Source organism: Drosophila ficusphila, unplaced genomic scaffold, assembly GCF_018152265.1.
Source record: "Drosophila ficusphila isolate 14025-0441.05 unplaced genomic scaffold, ASM1815226v1 contig_794, whole genome shotgun sequence".
NCBI lineage: Eukaryota > Metazoa > Arthropoda > Insecta > Diptera > Drosophilidae > Drosophila > Drosophila ficusphila.
Genome location: NW_025064740.1, coordinates 254783 through 277874, shown reverse-complemented (window position 1 = coordinate 277874; position 23092 = coordinate 254783). Strand labels below are relative to the sequence as shown.

The window sequence follows — 23092 nt, the reverse complement described above, 5'->3', positions numbered from 1 at the left end:
AAAACCACCGATCGCTCAGTTTTTCAGTATAACCACACCCACCCACACAGCGTGTGTGCTCGTATATCGTACATCGCGTATCGTAATCGTAATCGCTGGCATTTTGTTAACGCGAACATTTTTATGCAAAGGCGCAAGCATTTCGCTTTGGCCCCCCATCAGCAAAATGAGCAAATAAAGTAGCGTTGCATTCCGGATGCTCATTGCGGGCACAAAATATAAAACTCTTGCAGAGGGTTAGCAAAATATGTTATCCGCTTAAAAAGTAATTTTCTGATATCTCTAGGGGGTTAAAATCCCCAAAAACAATGATGAAATTGCGAAGTAAACTTTCAAAAAAATAATTTCTAAAATGTTTATCCGCACTTCTCATTTCTTAAACTTTTGTTAATGACTTTTAAAACTACGAAAATATAGTAACAGAAATCTTAAGGGGTTCCAAATCTCTAATGATTTTATAAGACATGCTTATGGATATATCGCTGCATGAAAACACTCAATAAACTTTTACAAATAAAATCAAAAAATTTTCCTTAATGTAACTATAACAAAATATATATCCCCTTGCAAGAGTGTTCAGACTTCGGCTTGCCGCAGAAAATCCCGCTTCCTAGTTGGTTATTAATTACATTTTTTTGTTATGATTTATGCAAAGATCACAAAGCAAACAAACAAAATTCTGAGGTGCTGACTCGCCTCAATTACTGCGACCTCATTCAAATTCGACTCACAATTAGACACAACATGGCTGGCCTCGTTGGCCGCATTAAACCGAATTTTCCGAGTTGGGCTTCTCTCTTAAAGAAAATAAACGAAAATCCTTACAAAATAATGAAAACAAAAACAGTGTTACCCACAACCAGCAAATTGTGTTTGTGTTTCCACTCTTCCCCGCTCCGTATGTGTTTGTAATGTAACTACCCCCGACTACCCACACTTCTTCTGAACATTGTGAACAGCCTTCTTTTCAAATCTATCTATCTGTCTAACCCCCCCAAAAAAAAGTCTTCTACTTTTTCTAACAGCCTAAGTTTTAATCAAAGTTTTATTTACATAACTGATCTGATCCTGAGGACTTAGCCCTGAGATCTGAAACCTTTTGTTTGACAATCACTAAAAATATTTATAAATGTGTATTCTTCTCCCGAAATACTTGCCATTTAAATTTATAATGTATCTTGATAATCAACATAAAGCCATCGTTGAGTGGTCGACGTCCTAGCTGGATTGAGCAGAGGGTCAAAATTCAGACACGCAAATTTAGCATCAAAGTTAGTTTCATAAACAATTTTTATTGATCTCTCTTATCTATCTTTCTCTCTATATCTATCTATCTTCGCTCTTCTATATATTGCATACAATCTTTATCATTTTTTGTGCAACAAATATATCGTAAACGATGAAAGTGTTTTTTGATTTTAATTTAATAACAAAGAAAATATCTGGCAAATGCACGCGAGTCGTACACAAAAGCTCATTGGCATTGGCCTTCCTAAAATCATTGGGTATTTTAAACAATGTTATTTAAATAAATTAATTATTGAAAAGTAATAATTATTTTACAAAAAAGTGAATAATAATGGGAATCTTTGCGGACTATAATCTTTTGTAAAGTACTTATAAAATTACTGAGTCCAGCCTATATTTATTTTGTTTATCCCCTTACATTTCCGATAGCAACGTTATTGGTTCCGACCGTTCTATATATATACCACCATTGACTGAAAGATATCGAATGTCGTAAATGAAATCACCTCAATGATGATTAATTATTGTTGCCCAGAATGCCAAGTCCAAAAACCGCAATCCTGCCCATGAGTAACCCATATCTTGATCGATATTAAACGGAATTACATTTGAGTTGCTACCCAAGAGCTTGGAGTGTAGACCGCATACAAATTTCCACTTAGTTGTTGCATTTGCAAAGAATCTCAAAGAACCACCAAACCAATAGTACACACATTTTTGCTTCAGTGTAACACAACTTAGTGACATGAAACCTAGACTTAGCCACCACGTTTTAACCAGTTTTACTTTCTACTTTCGTTCACCATTGATCTTGACCTTGTAGACTGTGTCTGTGTGTTGTTGCACTTGCAAGACTAACTTGAGCATGCCCACTGTACCAATGCACCACTGTAGTACCCACTGTACTCTGCTGGCGATGCCGAGAGAACTCTGCACGTTTTAAGTCTAACCAACTCTCTCTCTGAGCACAGTATCAGTATCGTATCGTAATTGTAGTCCTGCTAGAAAGTAAGTGCACCCCCCGTTGAACTCGAACTCCACACTAAGTATTTTGATCCTTGATCGACACCGAAACCACTCCGATCCCGCCAAGCAAGCTCTAAACGCCTGTCTGTGAGTTTCCACCAGGGATTCCCAACCAAAAAAAAAAAAAAAAAAAAAAAAAAAAAGAAAACAATGAAAACCCAAAACAAACCAAAAACATGGTTCGTAACTAATTGAAAAACCCGAAAGCGAAGTCAAAATTGTACTATGTCAAAAGAAAAAAAAAAAAAAAGCAATCCCGTAACCGAATCTCATGCCCATCTGTAAACATGGCTCACAAGGCATTCCACCTCAACAAGACCCGACCTCGAAATCAATCAACCCACCACCCACTTCAACCACAGAAACACCCACATTTTTACTATATATTTTATACAACAAATTCCGTATTACATATTCAATATTATATACGAATATATATATATACCCATATACTACGGCTAAATAATACTAACAGACTTCAGTCGAGTTCGGTCCAAGTCCCTAATCGCCAATCTCTCCCTTTGCCTTGACCACAAAAAAAAAAAAAAAAAAAAAAAAAAAAAAAAAAAATCGGAACGCAAAATGAAGGCGCCTGAAATCGAGGACGAACCGGAACCCCTCAGCATGGCCTGGCCGGATACGGCGCGGAAGAGGCTCACCTACGTCCTGGTGGCCCCGCTCCTGGTGCCCATGTGGCTCACACTGCCCGACACGCGGACGCCCCGCGGCAAGCGCTTCTTTCCGGTCACCTTCATCGGCTCCATCGTCTGGATCGCCGCCTTCTCCTACCTGATGGTCTGGTGGGCCAACGTGGCCGGCGACACGGCGCGCATTCCGCCCGAGGTACACTCAGCAAAGCAAACAGCTCCCCTTAATTATAATTTCCACTAAGTCCTCAGAGTTACGGAGCCTTGGCTTTAAAAAATAATTAATGCTACAATAACAACAGCAAATGGTCTGCAAATTACGATTTTACCAAATCCTCAGTCTTGAAGAGCTTTGAGTTACAATTAAATATTTAATCACAACAGTTGGATAAAATCTTGTTTAAAACAATATATATAGTATCAAGAACAGAAAGATTATTTTTAGCAATCAAAATATGATAACGAAACAGCTCAGTTCGAATTAATTTTTTAAAGAGAGTTAATATAAGATAATTTCATTAATTTTCACTCGAATAATATTTTACCAAAATATTATCTTTACCAAAATTAGGGAACTAAAAACTCACAGGGACAGCGAATCCTTTTGTTTATCAGAAATCCTTTGTGTATGAGTTGTGCACCCGCATTTCGCGCACCTGATTAACCCCTTTACCCCGCTCCTCTCTCCTCTTCCCCGATAGGTCATGGGTCTGACCTTCCTGGCGGCGGGCACATCCATTCCGGACTTGATTACCTCGGTGATTGTGGCACGCAAGGGATTCGGCGACATGGCCGTGTCCAGTTCGGTGGGCAGCAACATATTCGACGTGACGGTGGGGTAAGTACTATAAATTCTGACCTCCAACCAACCAACCGAAATGGGAACTACGTCAACTAACTGGATCCCAAAAACTATATATTTTATGGACAGCCTACCGATCCCTTGGCTGCTGTACGGAATCATCTATGGGGCACCCGTCGAGGTGAACTCGGTGGGCATGGTTTGCTCCATAACCATCCTGTTTATGATGCTGGTGTTCGTGGTGATGTCGATCGCCTGCTTCCGCTGGCGCATGAACAAGGGGTTGGGCTTCACCATGTTCCTGTTGTATTTTGTCTTTGTCGCCGTCTCGCTGATGTTCGAATACGACCTTATCACTTGCCCGTTTTAAAGCGTTTGGAGCAAGGACAAAGACAAAAGCAGACAGCAGTTACCGAATTACCAAGCCATCGAACTACAAGGACCTTCCGTTCAAAAAGGATGTCCACATGCCGCCGAGGACGAGACAAGGATCCTCCGCCCGTCTCTCTCACAACCAATTAGCTAAATTATATACAAGCAAATTAATGAATGATTAACAAATTAATTAACAATGGACTAAAGCTAAATAATCGAATTGTTAAACAAACAAACACACCGCCACACACACAACCACGAACATTAACTCACAGATATACACACCAGCATGAACACACACACACAAACACGAATAACGAAATCGAAAACTTAACGTTAACAAAAATGCGAGTTAGTTAGTGCCAGCGTTTCTTTTTCGAAAGACATTTACTTTAAAGTGTTTAGCGCGCAGCTTTTTAACGCAACGCAGCCCCCAATCCAATAAGTCCCTAACTCTACGAATCTTTGCTCCCAACTATCGTATCTATCCTACGACCTACTTACCTTACCAAAAACTAGCGAGAAGGAGACACGAAAATGGCTTCCCAACCACTTACTAACTATCTACCTAACGTTTGGGTTTTAACTACAAGCATAAGCAAAAACAACCAGCAAACAAAAAGTATGTATCTACGAAATATATATGATTATCTCTCGGCACAAGGCACCCTATATACGGTACGATACGATACGATACGATACGATACGATACGATACGATATGATACGGTACGATAAAGGAAAGCAGCCTCCAGCAGTTTTTTTGTTGAGCTCTTTCAGTTCAGTCGATCGATCGATCGATCGATCGATTAATCGATCAATCGAGCAGAAGCCTTTCATTTGCGTGCTCTACTAAGATTTCTCCTAAAAGCTTTATCCAGAGCCTATCTAAAACTCTATCTAGTTTACGACTTATATACATAATACTTATATACCCACTCACACGCACACACTTACATGGCATATTATATATTGACCTGTATTGATTAAGTGATAATTTGCGTACTTATTGAACAAGCAAGCGAACAAATCGAAACAAACTCTCAAAGTAAGCTACAATTATACTCGAATTCAAACGCTAAAGCGAAGCGAATGTAGGGCATTCTTAAAAGACATTTTGCTAATAAGCATTTGCCATACATCCAGACCAGAGCATTATGATTATCGATTTCAGTCCGATGCTAATTCTAATTCTAATTCTAATTCTAGTTATGATTATGATTATAGTTCTGATCCCGTTTCTAGTCCTAATTCTAATTCTGATTCGTGTTGGCGAGGAGCAGAGTTTAAATTTAACTTTAAATTGAAGCCATATTTATTATAGACTACTTCGAATCCAAAACCAAAAACTAAGCCTACAAAAACCACAAAAAAAAAAAAAAAAAACTAATTTCATATACTTTTTGCTTAATGAAGTCCCCCAAGTACATATATATGAGCATATTAACGTATTTATATATAAACGACATATAAGACGATATTTAACGAAATATGAAACAAAATCAACTTGCTCTCTTTATTTAGAAGGTACGTAACATTTTTTCTAAACTAAAACCCTAAACTCGTAAAACCAAGTGGCCGCAAAACCGATGAAATGCAAATGGAAAAGAAACCCAAATAATTTAACATTAAACGCATACATATATACACCTTAATATAAACATACATATATATATATATATATATTTTATATATACCAGAAGATAACTTACTATATATATATGCAACTATACTTAAGTAGGCAATGTATCTAACGGATATCCAGACGTTTGCATATGGCTCGCAGTCAAGTTAAGGAAGCGACAGAACAACACACAGATACAGATACAGATACAAAAACGGAAACAGAAACAGATACAGATACTAATACGAACACACACGCAAGTACACTCAGAACAGAAAGCAATAATTTTTATTACCAGTGAATTAGAGGAGACAGCAATGGCATCGCACTATTTGCATACTCCTAAACGTACGACATGCGAATCTCACTGCAAAACTGTGAGAATCGAGACCCAAGCGCATCGGAAATAATTATAAACGCATTCGAATTCGCAGAATATATATACTGTATCAACTGAACAATGCGATTGTGCAGACGCAGAAGCAGAATTAACGTAACTAAGTGGCTGCTCTTACACCCCATGGGTGCAGTGCATTCGATTGCACACAGACATAATTATATATAAATAAATAATAATAATAATAACAATAATATATGCATGTAGGATACGGACAAGTCAGAGGTCGCAAGCAGCAGAACAGGAGCAGGATTGTCAGGGAACGAGGTGGAGACATTGTATAAAACTCGATAGAGGCTTACTTCAGGTCATACCCTCTCCACACAAAGGACACCACATCCACTCATTTGCCCAAGAGAAGTCCTTGCAGAAATCCAGCAGAGAGTTGGCTGAGAAATTCTTTAACATTCTTCCAAAAAATTCCAAATGATTCCATCAAAAATTTTCCTAAAAAAAAAATTAAAATGTGTTTAGCCCAAAGCAATCCCAAGAATAAATTATCCAATTCTTTTTATCTTACTTATATTAACTATATCCTCAATATTTACCTTATCTAAATCTCTTTTCATAATGCTTTTAATCTTTACAAATTGAAAAAACCTATTTGCTTTTTTTTTTAACCAGATCTCCAATTTTATCTAATCAAGAATTAATATTACCTTAGATTAGGGTATGGAACTGGAAATATAAATCTTCTTGATTTTTTAAATTAGATTTTCCTATCTAATATTTCCTTTCTTGTTTTAGGATTAATTTGTATTTTTTATGATAGATCTCTATACTTCTTATACAATTTCTTAAACTTTCTAATCCTTCTACAAGTTTCATCTCAGCCACTCGAAGCGTTTCTCATCAAAGCTCTCAAGTCCAAAATTGTCGACTTCAGTCCTTCTATCTTGATAAGTACGACCTTAAATCGTATATATCCCAACTAGCAAGCTCACTTCTCACGAGTAGATTGCCTCGGTCGCCAGGCTTTAACAGAGACAACTTCCAAGAACAAACAACAAATAAACTTAAACTTTTATACATGCTGTATGTTAAACTAACGACAACAAACGATACATAAACAAACTAAGTCGAATAGAAAAACCTAAAAAAATATCTTCCAAATTAACTTTAAAACCAAGTCATATTTATTATATAAAAACAAAATACTTGAGAACGAAACACTCACACTTAACTACATCTTATTAGAACCTAACAAGAAAATGGAAAAGCACACCCAGCAATTACTTGTACTGAAGATTTCCCTTACTCACTCACACACCCACTCACATCTAAGCTATCACACACGCATTCAAACATATCGCCCCACTTTTCTGACCAAAAAGGTACAAAAACCAATTTCCCGAGAGAAAACACCAACCGAATTGATAAATTGTTAACGAACCTAGGAGTTTTACTTTGTGATCGAAACGATTGTTCCAAGGAACTTCTCTCACTCCCGCTTATCTCACAGTGAATGGTTAATCAAAAATTAAAGGATATGCAATAAAGAAAGCTTTCATTAAGCAAATAACCAAAATCCTAAATCCTAAATTCCCATCCATTAATAATCATCATCCTATAACGCACACATACCACACAAAATTGTCGAGTGGCGTAGAAGTCTCGCTTTAAAGCAACGTAAATAAGAGGAAATATATACAAGAAATATATATATACAGATATATATATATATGAAATTGTTATGGTTATAGATTTTTAACAAGTTGAATAATTGCGTAAAAGTAAAAGTGAAACAAAAACACAAAAAAATTGTTGAAACATTAGCAAAAGCGTTCATAAAACATAAACGAAGCGTAAGAAGGGAAAGTAATAATAATAACGATAAAACGAAACAGAACAAACCAAATCGAATCGAAAGATATAGTAATGCTATATATACTTTATGAAATATTTAACTATGAAAATAAAAATCATTGTTTGAAATTAAAGTGAAAAAAGTAAACTTATAAAAAAAAAACCAAAAAAAAAAAAAAAAAAAAAAAAGAAACCAAAATTTGTGTTTGCTAATTTTGTGTCCTCGACCAAATTTTTGAGTTTGCAGAAAAATCCAACCGTAAGTATACCCAATTGATTATTGTGTTTTAAACGTAATTGGCATGATTAGCAATTCGAATTTCGATGTTTTCAAATAAAATTAGCAAACACAAGCACAGACCATTCGAAAGCATTTCTAGAGATCTGGCCGAACTAATCACGCTCTTAAGTCAATCACCTATAACAATCGTCTTGATCAAGAAATACCGATATACCACATAACTAACTAACGTCTACGATAAACAAAAAACGATAAACGATAAACGAACGAGCACATAATCATTGATTTCAGCTTTAAATAATCTACGAACTAGACCTTAACCTAAGCGTATATGGAACACACGGATATTTATTAACTTTTATAAACCAGTATATGTATGTACCATATAGCGTGTCTGTGCGATCCGCGTGTGGATTACTTTTTTAATACTTACCGATTAATACGATTACGAATACAAATAGAACACGTGAAGTGCAATGTATGCAATACTTATATTCAATTATACAATATTTAGAGACCGTTTCAAGTTGCGTCCGTTGTTTAGACAGAGAAACACAGCAAAACAATAAATTGTCAGTCAGTTGCCAGCGGCTTTGATTTGTTTTCTATTTTTTAATTCCGATGCGAGGCATCCAAACGAATACGAAGCAAATATGATATATGAATCCAGTAAAAAGTAATAGTTAACATATTGGTAGACTAATTTAAAGATTTTATAGTGTTTTCAAATTTATAAGTATATAAGCCGGATGCGTTTATTATTTGTAATGCCAGCGATCAGCCGATATAGCGCGAATAAAAACATATAGCCGTCGTGTGTAATACAGTTATCATTACCCACCAAAAGACATTTTGCGTTGTTGAGTTTCGATCGTTGTAATTTTGAATTTTACCTTACGAATGTGTATTTTTTCGAAAAAAAAAAAACACAAGCGGACCGATCGATATAGTGGCATGTAATTAGTGCAGACGGGTGTGTAATTTTAATAGCGAACAATGAGAGTATTATAATAACAGACATTAATTTTAACAACTGATACGCTTCTAGCACATAAGATTGTACAAATGATTTATATATGAATAATACGATTAACCATGAAAGGAAAGCAGAGCAAAAGAGCTAAAGTCGGTTCAGATATTCAGTTGATCCCGTCTAAAAATAAACCCTTAGTCATCGAAGAAGTAGGTGACCCCCCATCCCCATCCCCAAGATTCCAGATTCCAATCCTATGCTGAACTCACAGTATCTTTGTGAGAGGCCAGAGCGCTCGGATGATGAATACATATGGTGTAATACAGCGAGTTATTTACTTTATACAAGTACGTCTAGTTAACGACATTTAGATTTTATACAAAACACACCCAGACACACGCATTCATTAGATTACCAGGCCCCGAAAACCGAACCAAACTCCCCAGCAAACTCATTAGTTAACAGAGATCATCAAAAAAAAACAAACCGAGCGAGGAGTAAAAGCAAATCAAATATATAGTCAATTTCTAACGATACATGCAAACATATATGGCTGGCACTCAAGATATATATATAAAACAAAAGTATATGAAGTTATATAAAGCATTTTAAGGATCGTAAACTGGTAAACTGGAATAAACTGGCGCAGAAATAGAGCGGGTTGGAAACCACACTTATGTAAATCAAAACGAAGCTATAGCGAATAAACCGAAATGTTAACTAGTTATTTAGGTGAAATATACAACAAACCACACTCAGATGCAGATGCTGAGCCAGATGCAAGTGCAGATACAGATACATTTACATCGAACCGTTAACAAGGCTTTGAAAGCTCAGAAGAATTACTCAAGCAGACACTCGAAACACGACACAAGGACACGAATGTTCACAATGAGCAGAGTTGTAGTTGAAGAGCCGCAGCAAACGAACGAGGGCCGTTAATAAACTTTTGTTATCAACCAGGAAAACAAAATGGAAATGCGACTGCAGTAAGCTAGTTGCGAAAACAAAAACGAAGTTAATGTTCAAACTAACTAATATATAACGAATATTATATAATACAACAAACTTAGACTGTATGTTATTTTCTCAATACAATACCTATAAAAAACAATAAAAACAGATTCAATAAAATGAGTTATCCAATGGCAAAAGTCAAGTCCTTTTTATTTCATGGTAAATTCAATAAGCAATTATAACCTGGGAATGAATAAAATTTGGGAACTATTTTTAAAACTGACAATATTTATACATCAAGCCGTTAGAAATTCGAATTTAAATCTTATTGTTATCGGCTATCGATGAGCTCATTCGCATCGCTCATATTTTCGCTTTTATCAATAATCACTTGTGCGATAGACTTAAGCCTAACTTTTTGAGCGGAACATGGTCACACTTCCTTTCCACGCGACCAACAACACAAAAAACGTGTGTTTTGGTCAACAGCGTGTTTTTCTTTTAATTAATCTGTACAAAACAGATATCACTTGACAAAAAATATATTTTCATAAACCGACAGGATGAGGCGTCCCAAGAAGGTAAGTTTTAACCAGATTAACGGTGTATTTTTGAAACCCTTTAAGGTTATGTGTAATTTGTATCTGCTCAAAGCATATGGATTATAATGTTTTTAAATTCTTTTAGTACGAATCCGGCGAGGCTACGCAATATATTAGCCGGCGGGCTGCACTCAGGAAACTTCAGCTCTCGCTAAACGATTTCCGCAGGCTGTGCATCCTGAAAGGCGTTTATCCCAGGGAACCGAAACACAGGCGCAGGGCACAGAAAGGATCTTCGGAAATCAAGGTCCTTTACCACACAAAGGACATACGCTTCCTGCTGCACGAGTCGATTGTGTGGACGCTGCGTGACTATAAGGTGTGTATACTCAGATAAATTCCCTCTATTATATTGCTAACCTAAGCAATCCTTAGATCTTTGCCAAGAAAAGCAACCGCGATCGCGCCATCAAGGATTTCCGCAATTTGAAGCGACGCCTGGCTCTGTTTCCCGAAATCAAACTAGATCACATTGTCAAGGAGCGCTATCCCACCTTCATCGATGCTCTCAAGGATCTGGATGATTGTTTGACCCTTCTCTTCTTGTTCAGCACATTTCCCTCGCTTCACTTGATTCCCAGGGAACAGTCGAACTTGTGCCGTCGACTGACCATCGAGTTCCTGCACTATGTGATTGCCTCCAAGTCGCTGCGCAAGGTGTTCATCTCCATCAAGGGCTACTACTTCCAGGCAGAGATCAAGGGCCAGAAGGTCACCTGGATTGTGCCGCATTACTATCCCTTCAAGCCGCAATCCCGCCAGGAGGTGGACTTCAAGGTTATGTCCATCTTCGTGGAGTTCTACACCATTATGTTGGGCTTCACCAACTTCCGGCTGTTCCATGGGCTCAATCTGGCCTATCCACCTCAATTCCCAAGCAGTGTGCTTCAGGATAACGAGGATTCGCTAAAGGACGAGGCTAGCTTTGTTTCCGACCGCATTGCTGCTCTCAACTTCGAGCTGCTGCGCACGGATAAAGTGCAGGAGGATGAAGAGGAACTGGATATCGACATGGAGCTGTTGGAGCAAGATGGCGACTCAAAGCGCATCATCAAGATGAAACAGGAGGCCCAAGAAATCGCCCGTCTGCGCAACCTTTTCAAGGGTTTGAAGTTCTTCATCAATCGCGAGGTTCCCCGTGAACCGCTGGTCATCATCATCCGTTCCTTCGGCGGCAAAGTGTCCTGGGACTCATCTATATTCCCTGGCTCTACCTTCGACGAAAGTGATGAGACCATCACTCACCAGATTGTGGACAGACCCAGCATAGCTACGCAGTACATCTCGAGGGACTACATCCAGCCTCAGTGGCTTTTCGATTGCGTGAACCAGCGCCAGTTGCTGCCCACCAACAAGTACTTCCTGGGCGAGAAGCTGCCGCCTCATTTATCGCCCTTCGTGGACTCCAAGAGAGACTCGTACATCCCGCCCGAGGAGAAGGCTCTGCTGGATCCTTCCCTGATCGAAACTCATGGTAAGTGAGGCCCCCAATCTTACCAAACATCATTTGAATACTACTTCCCTTTACAGCACAAAGCGATGACGATTCCGAAGATGAGCCCGAAAAGGAGGAAGAGGAGACTGTGGACCAGGAGCTGCTCGATGCCCAACTGCAGCTGGCCTACCAACAGGAAACCGCCGAGTACAAGAAGTACGGCGGTCCCGATGGCGTCAACGAAGACGAGGAGGATCCCGAGGACGACGACGATGAGGACGAGGATGATGAAGAGGAGGAGGAGGTCGACGAGAAGACCAAGCGGCTGCAGCAGGAGAAGCAGAAGATGTCCGTGCAGTCGGGCAAGGTGCACAAGGTCAACAAGCGGGCGGTGCACAAGGCCGAAGTCGACGAGCACCGCCTGCAGGCGCGCATGGTGAAGCCCCGCCACCGCAACCTCTTCCGGAAACTCATCCGCGAGAAGCAGACCAAGGAGAAGGAGGAGTGGCTGCTGCGCAAGAAGCGACGCACCTTCGAGGCCGACGAGAAGGAGGCCCGCAAGACAGCCAAGCGGGAGGCACGCAAGGAGGCGGCCGTCGCAGCTGCCAAGGCAGCCAAGTTGGGCAAATAAGCTGGCTGTTCACAGCTCGGGGGGTTCTGTGTGTCTTGATCTAGGTTTAAACAATAAACAATGAAAATGTATAAAACAATCAAATGAAATCAATTTTATTGCTCCGACTTCAAATGAAGGAAATTATGTTCAGACTTTACCTGAGTGAATTTGATATTTACCCAAAAAACAAGTAGTAAACTATAACTTATCTCAGTACAGTTAAATCAAATTTGAAATAGTTTTATTTTACAATTTGTTCGGAAGGATTAGGTATTTTACAGCATGGGAAAATAATTACAATTTGCATCAACTATTAAAGTTCAACAAAACGTTATGTTTACACCGTAAAAGATAATTACACTTCTCATAAAGTTCAACAACATTGAGGGAGCTAACTTCTGAAGATAATAAAAATCTGTTCTTTAAACAATCAGAATTTCAAATATTAAATCAAATATATTTCGGAAGTATATTTTTATAAACTCTAGTTTGCACTCTACAACATAATGAACAATGAATTTAAGTGCAGAAGGAGGGATACAATTGTAATAAAATAATTGACAATAACCTTAAACGCGGCTGTCAACAGCAACTCAATTTCTATGAAGGGATAAATCAAGCAGTAAATCATTTGTTATCAAAGCTATCAATATATATATAATATTATTTTCAGTGGCTTTTTCAGTCCAGAAAATGGTGGGATTCTGACTACGAATTTCTAGGCCCAGCCACGGGGAAACTTAAAGAGTACGTTGTGTGTATATTGTATCGAATTAGCACTATATATAGTATATATTGTATATGCCCTGACGCAGTCCAAGTCTGTCGTGGTTGCTATTAGTCTACTTGTATATCGATCGCTAGTTGAGTTCCTAAGTCAGTTAATTCCGTTAACAAATGCCAAGATTCCAACGAGCTTCCATTGTGATTACATCCTATATATCATCCTAGTCGCTATCGCTATCTCCTCCGCCCGCCGCTCCGTCCTCGTCATCATCGTCGTCGCTGTCCTCCAGTTCGGGCATCGGAAAACGCAGGAGGGCCGCAATTCCAGTCAGTTGAGAAAGTTCTGTGGAGGAAAGACGGAGGTTATTAAATGGACTTTGTCTCAAAAATAAAACTACAAGTTACAAGAGTAGAACTAAGCTGATTTATGTTATCTCTACATTGCAAACCAGAATATCAAGTAAGCTGGAAAGACAAATACCATCAATAGTTGATGCAAAGACCACTCTCAATCTCAGAACTGCAGCAGTGCAACTTTTTTATTATTTTTAAACAAGTTGTGGGCGTTCCTGCTGGCCAATTCCAAGGCTCACCGGTTGTTCTAGGCCATGACTCACAACCCGGTGAACTTCACATTCATCTCGGCCAGAGAGCATTAAAAATTCATGGGTTTGCCCAATTACCTCGGGATTAATGCAGGTTCAAATTCAGTGAAGAGAAAAATACTCATTTGTTTATTCAATTACTATGTTGCCAGGCCCTCTTATCTGTTAAATTTGGTTTTGTTTACACAAGGCTCTCCATTGTTTATATACTTATGTAATTTAAAGCTGATTAAAGTGCTCAGCGGGCAACAATTGCATTTATTACTTACGAGCAGATAAGAAAGGGAAGTGCTTGAGAGATAAAAGCGCGGAAAAACTCGATAAGGAGATCGTTACAACAGGCTACAAAGTATGGGGGGATCTATTTTGGAAACCCCAACGACCCATTTTCGAGTCGAAAACGAAAATCTTGCCAAGTCAAAGAAACCAAAAAGAATCTCAAAGAAAGAAACGCATATTGTGAGTCACCTGAAAACGGCTATTTAAAGCATTTAAGCACTTAACACCCCGAAAATATTTGCAATATGTGAAATGCAATTTTAATTAATTCTTTATTGCAAACGAAGATGAAATCGAAAGTTGCCATCGGAATGAGATAGCGAAAACTACTTGGCAGCCTTTCAATGCGAATTGATGATGTTTTTCGCTCATCTCACAGTGGACTTTGTAATGTGGGGGACCCCTCCAAGAAATACACAAATGCAGGCGCAATATATACAATATTTGTTTACGGGCAGAACATTGCATCGGGGAACTTAAAAATAGAATCTTTAACGAGGTCATTAGACAGAGGAAGGCGGCCTGCACATGAATATATATTTAAATTGAGCATAGAAATTGCCAAAGGTGGAATAAGTGTGATGAAAAGATGTTTCTGCTGGAGATTATCTATTTCTGTCCAACTAGGAAACTAAGTATTCTATGAGTCATTTCGAGATTCTTTTAGAAAAAGGAGATATGGAAGTTATTTTACAAAGCGGCAAGGTTAAGCGTTCCAATGATTTCCAATCTTTCTATTTTTGTTTTCCATTTGATGCAGCAGTCCTATCTCTAAATATATTACTTTCAAAGAAACTTTATTCTTGCTTGTAAATTAAAGTTATCTGTGTGTGTAAACTAAATCATTTGTGTAAAGAAGCTTCTTTCAGCACTTCACAGTGAGTCATTAAATTGCTTCTTTCTATTTTCGAAAAAGAAGCAGCCATTTGATCGTTTTTAGATTGAAAATGGTAAATCTTTCAGTGGATTCGTAAGCCACATTTATAATGAACATTATCAAAATATATCTGATGTATTATTAAATATAAAATGTTTACTATCTGCTATTTTAATATTAAAATTATTAATTTTAGCAACTCACGTTCTCCTGAGATGTGCATGCTGGAAAATATTTTCACTTCGCCTCCAGCGTCCCGAACCGATTCAACCAAGTTTACATATTCCTTTCTAAGATTGACATCTTGACATCTGTAAATGTGAAAAATGAACAATTTATGAGCGATTATAGAACCTTCAGCAAAACAGAAACCCAATGAATCCATACCCAAGTCGCATATGAATCGATTCCATCAATTAAAATGCCCATTTATCACCCATATACGGATGTAGGTGCTCGTATCTATTGCATTTTCGCATTCCGCAACCGGAGTACTAATAAATGGCGCATAGCAAAGTGCTGGATTGTGGCACGTGATGGGCATAATCCGCCTTGAATAAGGTGTCAAGTTTAACTGGAGATATGCGGGTTCATAGCGTCACCCACCCCAGCAAAGGGGGCCATCACACATTATACTTAGACCCCGATTTGCATTCACTACTCACTGGAGAGCTTGAAGTCACCGGTCATCAAGCAATGAAAGTGCGATCCCTCATAAAGCATAGTTGCAGTTCAAAAACCCCAACTAAATGTTAATGCCGAATGACGAACGATTTTGCAGGTAAGAAAGTAAGAATAATAAGCAGGAGAAATTCATTAAAAAAAACCAGACGAAAAAATGTAATTTTATCATTTTTATTGACGACAACAAACCGCTTTTTGTTTGCAAAGAGAGAGTGCGATCGATTCCACAGAGCGATCGGAATGAACCCCCATGTGGATGGTATTCCGAATACGATCCACAGCACGTGCAGAGCAAACTGAGAATGAGAAATTGAGAAACCGGGAAAGAGCGCGGCTGTCTTCGCAGCGAAGAATTAGTTGCAAAGCGGCTTTCTTGCGGGGAACATCGAGCTATTCGAGGGACGGAAACCGAAACTAAAAACCAAACCGGAGAAGATTGCCACGCGAAAAGAAAAATTGGTGCTAAGACCCCGCAAAAAGAAAGAAAACCATCCCCATCACAAAAAAAACCGCAAAACTGCAGCAACAACAGAAAGAGAAAAGTGCACAAAACTCGCATAAAAAAGATACAAAGGTGTGTGTTTTGACCAGCAAAGTGAAAGTTGAAGTCTTTTTATCTATGCCAAAAAAATACTGCCTAATGCAGACGAAATCCCTGAAATATTTGAAGTCCCACTGACAGTTTAGCTTTACTTTTTAGCTGACTCAGCTGAAAGCAATGCCAAAACAGCAGCAACAGATACAATTTTATCTGCTACCTGTGGTGTAGATACTTTTTTTTTTAACTCATCCGCAACCGCAAACTGCGATGAACTGTGAGCCATTGTTGGAGATTGTAGATGCTGCTGGTTGCCGATGTACCTGCAATTCCGGCCGCTGTTCATGTTGCCGCTGTAGCTGCAATTGTTGCTGCCGCTGCGTGACAATGATTGCACAATGAAATCAATTGTTATAATGGAATTAGCGTGCACGAGGCCGAACGCAACCGTGAATTGTCAGCCAGAAAGAGAGAGCGGCCGATAAAAGGAAAGAAAAAAGATTATGCCGGGGGAAAGTGGGGCTGTGAACACCCCAAGATATCAGTACAAAAAAATGTGTAGAGTGCGCGTAAAAATGTGTAATTAAATGTGCGAGGAATAACTGAACTTGACTCAAGCTTCGATGTGCTCCAAAAACGTTGAAAGCGATAAAATCCCATTCGTATTTAAAAAACGTTTCAACAAAAAGTGTTCGATTAATAAAACTTTCGTTAATGTTCCCCTTAACAAGCGAGGTTTAAATTCCATTAGTAAACCCCCTTGACTCCCCCACTTCGTGAGATCATTTAAGTGCAACCTTTAAGGCAACGCCTTGATTTTAAAGCCGTTATTGGTTTGATCATTTCAAAAAGCAGCCAACTCATTGACCAAACAAAACGCAACCCGAATACAAAACGAGGTGGAAAACCCTTGAAGCAGAGATTGAATATAAGTGATTCATAGATATCGTGTTTATAGATACAATTTATAGTGTTAATATCGTTTATTTCACAAGCCCTTTTACTTCTTGCTCAATGGAAAAAAACCTATAACTTTTCCCTATCTTTTCTTTCACTCACTGGCTTTCACAATGAAAATATATACAAAATATATACATATAAGCAGTTGTCTTTTGAAACAATATTTACAAGCGTGGCCAGCTGCGACGAAAAAAGTCAACAATAACCGCTTAAAAGGGGCAAGTTTTTGATGCACAAGAAATGTTGCAAAACACAACAAAGAGCGACCAGAAAAACTGGTTGGACACATGAATATTATGCGAAAAACAAAATCTATAGGATAGACAAGCAGAATCGGTTAAAGGTGCATTCGAGCAGCAGAAGAACTTGATAACTTAGCTGAAAGTGGATCATATTACATGGCATGTGGATTCTATTCAGGTTCGCAGAGGGGGAGGTCCCAAAAATTCTAAGGAGGGAACGAGAAACGAGGGTGTCCGCTTCAAAAGTTGCCCGCCAAGTGATCCATAAACGGAGCGATTAAATAAATTAAAATTCTTTATTTGTTGTTTATTGCCGGGGCTGTTGTCTCCGTTTCTTTTTTTTTCGCCCACAGCGGGTTCTAATAATTAGCACAAGAAATAGCTCACTGAGCTCTGAGGGATTCAATTCCACACGGCTATAGAGCTTATTTAGCACACAGCTTATTTACATCAAAGCTAAGTTCACTTCTCGCAATTTGCTAATCGAAACTCGTCTGGCGAAAACAGCTCTACAAAACAAAAAAATTTGCCAAAACAGAGCATGCAAATGTAGCTCGAAAATCGTCCATGAATATCTACGAATACGGAATAAATGGGTGAGGGACAAATAAAAGTAGGAAAAGCTGATAAAAGAGTAAAAGGAGACAAAACATGTTTAAACAACCTTCTACAAAAAACCAACTCTTAACTTATCTTAAACATTCATTTAAATGGCTCTACATACATATTTCTAACAAAAATTCGCTGATAAGAATTTCGTAGTAAATAAATTCCGTCTTATAATAGCCACTCATGTTTTAAGAGTCAAATTTTTTTTTTTTCGCGTATATAGTACATAATACGTGACTATAATTTGAATTATAAAGTTATGTGTTTTTCTGGGTAGTTGCAAAAATGCCAACCAAATGATTTTTCTGGGGTATTTTAATTGGATGACAAGTTATATTCTGAGTTTATTTTTTTGGAATAAGTAATTAATTAAGTTAGGAATTATTGTAAAACGTTTAAAAGGTGGCATAGATATAAAGAAGACATAACCATAACAACTCGAACCGTGGGACTATCTGTCCAAATTTCAACTCCACTTGAATGTACTTAACGCACATATTTTTCCACTCCAGTTCCTATTTAAGTGCCGGCCACTTAACACCGTTGAATTAAGGCGAATCGAATCGAATCGAGCGGATCCAAGATGCTCACCAGACAGCCCGACTACACCATCTCCGAGCTGGGCCATCCCATTCACCAGTGGCCGGATTCCACCCTCTGCGAATCCCTCAAGAAACTGGACCACAGAAAGTTGCCAAGCTCCCCGCCTTCGCCACATCGTCTCCTGCCTCTGAGGGAAACCCTGGACGATTATTTCAAGCGGTTGACGATAAGGAACAGAGAAGATTTAGAAGATGATCCCATTTACCAGCAGAAACAGCGAAAGAATCAGTGGAACGAACAGAAGCGAAATCGGTAAATCAAGTGAAAAACTACAGCAAAGCATTTTGTAACATTTCTTGTTTCTCTTTGCACGATGGCGAAATCACCAGCAATCAAAAATGTCGAGATAATGGAGAGTCCAGAGCAACAACAACAACGACGACGATAGCGACTACCTGCGATCTGAACAATTTTTGAGATTGGAACGAGGGGAAATAAAAACTATGGGGGAAGCAACCTAAGGCGGACTGATTAAATGTGCTAAAATAAAACACCTTTTGCCTAGATCATTAAGAACATTAAATGATAAGTAAAGAAAACAACCTATAACCACGCAGTTAGCATACGAAAAGATTTTCAAATGGAATTTCAACGGCCCATTAAAATGTAAACAAAACGCAGAGAAGAGTAGTGAATAGAATAGAACCAAACTGAACAGAACAGGCTGGCAGCCAAAAATGGTGGGGAGACATTGGAGCAACCTTGATCATGAGCACGTCGTCATGGGGCCAACAAATTAATGATCGGACGTGCTTTCTTTAAATGGCTAAACGCGTGCGATCACAGAAGATCTAAATTCCCAGCGGAAGAAACCGCGATCGTCTAATGCTGATGGAGTCCAAAGTTGTTTAAGGAGGATGGCGAAATGGGAAGATATACAAGCCTAGAAATTATCTCGAGTGGAGATTGCAAGTTTTAAAAAGTTATCTTGACAAGCAAGATAATAATAAGTTTTGCTCTCGACAAACTATTATTTATATAAGGTAAAACAAATTGATAAAAAAAAACTCTCTTAATTACGCAGTATTGGAAAACTAGGGTTTTACATTGAACATTTTGATTACCTAATTTCAACTTTGAAGAACGTTTTACAAAAGCCAATTTCAGATATGTATGTATATAGTAATGTTTTAAATTTTTTAAATGGAGAATACTTAATGCATTTTTAGCTCCATCCAAAACGGAAATAAATTGAAATAAAGAAACAGCAAGTATAGCTAAACAATTAAACAGAACAAATAACATATTTAAATTGATTGCCCGTCTCGAGATTTTCTTAATTGCCCCAATATTTGTATTCTTTCCGGCACCCAAAGCAGACTGGTGACATATGTATTGCGGCCATATGGCGACATAAGCACACCAATTGTCATGGCACTTTCTCAAAGTTGAAGGTTTTCGCTTTTCTTTGCGATCGTGCTCTTGATCTCTCCGCTTGATTGGGCTTAATGTGTGCTCAGCTAAGAGCTGCGTATGTATATCTCTGCTCAGCCGAGTGGAACTCACCTAAAGAGGTTGTCCGAGATGAGCAGCGTTTCAATGGCCTGGGATTCGGCAGCTTGGAGGACGTGTTTCTTGCCGTAGAAAGCTTTGGCGGGCTCGCATTGCAGCATCATGTAGAATTGCTCCAGCACCTTGACCTCGCCAGCGGCCTTGGTGTCCGACATCTTGGCCAGCACAGCGGGATCTTGGAGAACCTCTAAAGATACAGAACGGAATAAGATGTGTGTAAAGAGGTAAAGTTAACAAGCTCACCCTTCAAGGAGTGCTTAAATCCGGAAGAAGCGTGCACCAACATAAACTTGCTTTTGTTATCCAAAAGTAGCTTGTAGTCCATCTTGACCGCCTGCTGGAACATGTAGTCGTAGAACTGATCCCTCACAAATCCCGGCGAGGCAATCAACACACACTTGACCACATCGAAGTTGACATGCCGAATGATGCTCTGCATAACCTGCTCGTAGAACTTTGCTAGTCCTTTTTCATGCTGCTGAACGTTGCCTTTGCGTTTGCGTGGAATAGAGACCTCGATCTTACTCCGCACCAGCGTCATGCTGGCGGTAATCAGGCAGACGTGGGCCAATCCCTCCTGCATCACAACGGCAGCCACATCCGCCGACTGTGTGGGATCGCAGGCCATTTCTATGCGCTCGAGGGCGATGGTGTCCCATTCGGGTTTTCGCAGCTCGAACTTGCGATTCAGCTCCAAGTCGAGGGTGTGGTAGGCGCCCATCTTGACGTACTGGTTCTCCTCGATGTTCCTGCCCTTTAATCGAAGGACACAAGCCTGCGTGTCGAAATCTATGCTTTCCACGGCGATGGTTAAAGTGGTGCGCACCCGACTGCTGGTCGAGGAACCGGTGGCCGTTTCATTTTGCACCTTGCGAATGGTGGTGCTGCGCACGCTGTCGCCTTCGGCTATTAAATTGTAGGCGTGCCACATGTCCTCGGACTCTTCGGGCATCAGGGTTACATTTCTGGCAAAATGTATTGGATAAAAAGATATTGTAAAGTAAATTTTCTAGATTATTCTCTTACCCCTGCATGCCCTTGTCCACGTATTTGCCCAGCAGCTTCATCCTGTCGCGTGGCTGGTCAGGATTTCGATTTGGTTTTAAGTGCCTCGATTTCGAGTGCTACGATTCTGGTCACCGCTTGTCACTTGCATCCAGATTCTAGATATTCCCTCGCTCCAAAAAGGCGGCGGTGCATCGTTGTCATTGGGCTCGGTTCACGCAGTTGCTTAATTCACACGGCGGATCGGATCGGTAGGATGATGGTTATAGTGATGGCATACAGTGGCCAGTGGGATGGGAATCGGCGGACAGTGACATTCACACGGGAATCCACGGGGAGTGCAGTGATAATCAGCTAGCGGGATTTACGCCAAATTTTGCTATCAGCTGGCTGTAGTGCGGGGCTATTTATTATTAACTACAATGATTTAATATGCAAAGTTAAATGACAACTGAGAGAATTTAAACAAGGAAACAAGTTATGAACTTAAAAAACAAACTTTAACACATAAACAAAAGTTTTGAAAAAATGTCTTTCCTTTAAGTGCTGTAAAGTTCAGTATGAAGTACAAAACAGAAGTAAGCTTTTTAAAAAAATTGTATCACGGTAATTCATATTTTTTGTTTGTTGAGTGTATCTGATAATGCATGCATTTTTCCTGGCACAAGAGGTTAAAACTTGAAGAGCATTTTGATTTTGGTGAATTATTGAATTAAGTTGTTGCCAGTAAAGCTGCTGTAGCTAAAACAGCCGCTCTAGTTTAGTATTTTTTGGTATTCTCAATCAAAGGGTCCGGCGGCGGGAAAAACGGTCACCCCAATCCGACCATGTGCATGGAGCAACGAAAACAAATTATTAATTTGTATTAAAAAATACACATATTTATTCAGATTACCACTTTGTACTTCAGTTAAGTCTAAATTAAAACTAGACTAGCAGGCGCTCGATCTCCTGCTGGATAGAGGTGATCTGGGACTTTAGCTGGCTGCCCTCGTTGGTGGTCACCGAGCAGGCCACAATCGGCCGGGAAACTCCACAGGCGCGACCCAAAGCCTGCTTGGAACGCACGAAGACGTAGGGAACGTTCTTGTCCTCGCAAAGAAGAGGCAAGTGCAGCAGGATCTCGATGGGTTCGGTATCACCAGCCAAAACCACAATATCGGCCAATCCACGGTTCAGGGTTTTGGTCGCCTCGTTGGCTCCCTTCCTCAACTGATTGTAGTTCAGAGCCTGCTGCAGCAGGTTCATGATCTTGGCCGTGAGCTGGGCGTCGGCCAAAGGGAATGCCTTGGGATTTACTTCCTCAGTCTGAAAAAATCAGAGTCATTCTACTTCACGTTTTTTATAGGACAGTGGAGGTTTACTTACCATTGTAAGGTTTCTTGTTATATTATTTAATAGAAAATAGTGTTTTTTAATGCAACCTCTCGGCTCGTTGCTTCACTGAGGGCAAAATTGCAGGAACAATTGAAACGTTTTCAAAACACGTGCGTCGGCGTGGTCTAACCGTTTTTGGGTATCCCAGAAAAACCAAAAATCCAACATTTAGAAGGTCATACTATTTTATCACGATATTCATCGCTAATTTACGATGGTGCCCTCGCTGAGTCTGCCTGAATAGCTTAGACACCGATGCACTGAACCATGGTGGAAAGACACGGTGACAGGTGGTCGGTAAAAAAACATCGGCGGCCAGACATCGATTAC

At 39.4% G+C, this 23092-nt stretch overlaps 5 protein-coding genes across 11 annotated transcripts in view; 3 read left to right on the top strand and 2 right to left on the bottom strand.

Annotated features, from left to right (window-relative positions):
* The window catches only part of LOC108101183 (sodium/potassium/calcium exchanger Nckx30C), a 39848-nt gene extending 29556 nt beyond the window's left edge, over positions 1-10292 (top strand). For 4 of the 7 annotated variants that reach the window (XM_017205420.2, XM_017205422.2, XM_017205421.2 and 1 more), the window contains exons 6-9: positions 1197-1271; positions 2863-3117; positions 3623-3759; positions 3853-10292. In XM_017205420.2, coding sequence (XP_017060909.1) covers positions 1197-1271; positions 2863-3117; positions 3623-3759; positions 3853-4093 — 708 coding nt within the window. In that variant the 3' untranslated portion in view covers positions 4094-10292. The remainder of the gene's footprint in view (positions 1-1196; positions 1272-2862; positions 3118-3622; positions 3760-3852) is intronic. The other 3 variants (XM_017205425.2, XM_017205424.2, XM_017205423.2) reach the window with 1 other exon arrangement.
* Positions 10293-10525: 233 nt separating this feature from the next.
* On the top strand, positions 10526-12847 carry LOC108101208 (pescadillo homolog). Its single transcript, XM_017205456.2, has 4 exons — positions 10526-10676; positions 10783-11016; positions 11073-12171; positions 12228-12847. Exons 1-4 carry the CDS (start codon positions 10659-10661, stop codon positions 12761-12763), a joined length of 1887 nt encoding a protein of 628 aa, XP_017060945.1. The 5' UTR covers positions 10526-10658; the 3' UTR covers positions 12764-12847.
* A 112-nt stretch (positions 12848-12959) lies between these two features.
* Positions 12960-21799, bottom strand: LOC108101209 (protein pelota). The gene is made up of 5 exons (XM_017205457.2): positions 21407-21799; positions 20624-21345; positions 20375-20567; positions 15437-15543; positions 12960-13814 (listed from the first exon to the last, which is right to left on the bottom strand). The coding sequence occupies exons 1-5, from the start codon at positions 21445-21447 to the stop codon at positions 13693-13695; spliced, it is 1185 nt and encodes a 394-aa protein (XP_017060946.1). The 5' UTR covers positions 21448-21799; the 3' UTR covers positions 12960-13692.
* On the top strand, positions 16263-20120 carry LOC108101210. Its single transcript, XM_017205458.2, has 3 exons — positions 16263-16490; positions 18778-19120; positions 19198-20120. Exons 2-3 carry the CDS (start codon positions 18849-18851, stop codon positions 19283-19285), a joined length of 360 nt encoding a protein of 119 aa, XP_017060947.1. The 5' UTR covers positions 16263-16490; positions 18778-18848; the 3' UTR covers positions 19286-20120.
* Positions 21800-22244: 445 nt separating the features above from the next.
* LOC108101158 (NHP2-like protein 1 homolog) lies at positions 22245-22909 on the bottom strand. The gene is made up of 2 exons (XM_017205381.2): positions 22754-22909; positions 22245-22693 (listed from the first exon to the last, which is right to left on the bottom strand). The coding sequence occupies exons 1-2, from the start codon at positions 22754-22756 to the stop codon at positions 22313-22315; spliced, it is 384 nt and encodes a 127-aa protein (XP_017060870.1). The 5' UTR covers positions 22757-22909; the 3' UTR covers positions 22245-22312.
* Positions 22910-23092: the final 183 nt, after the last annotated feature.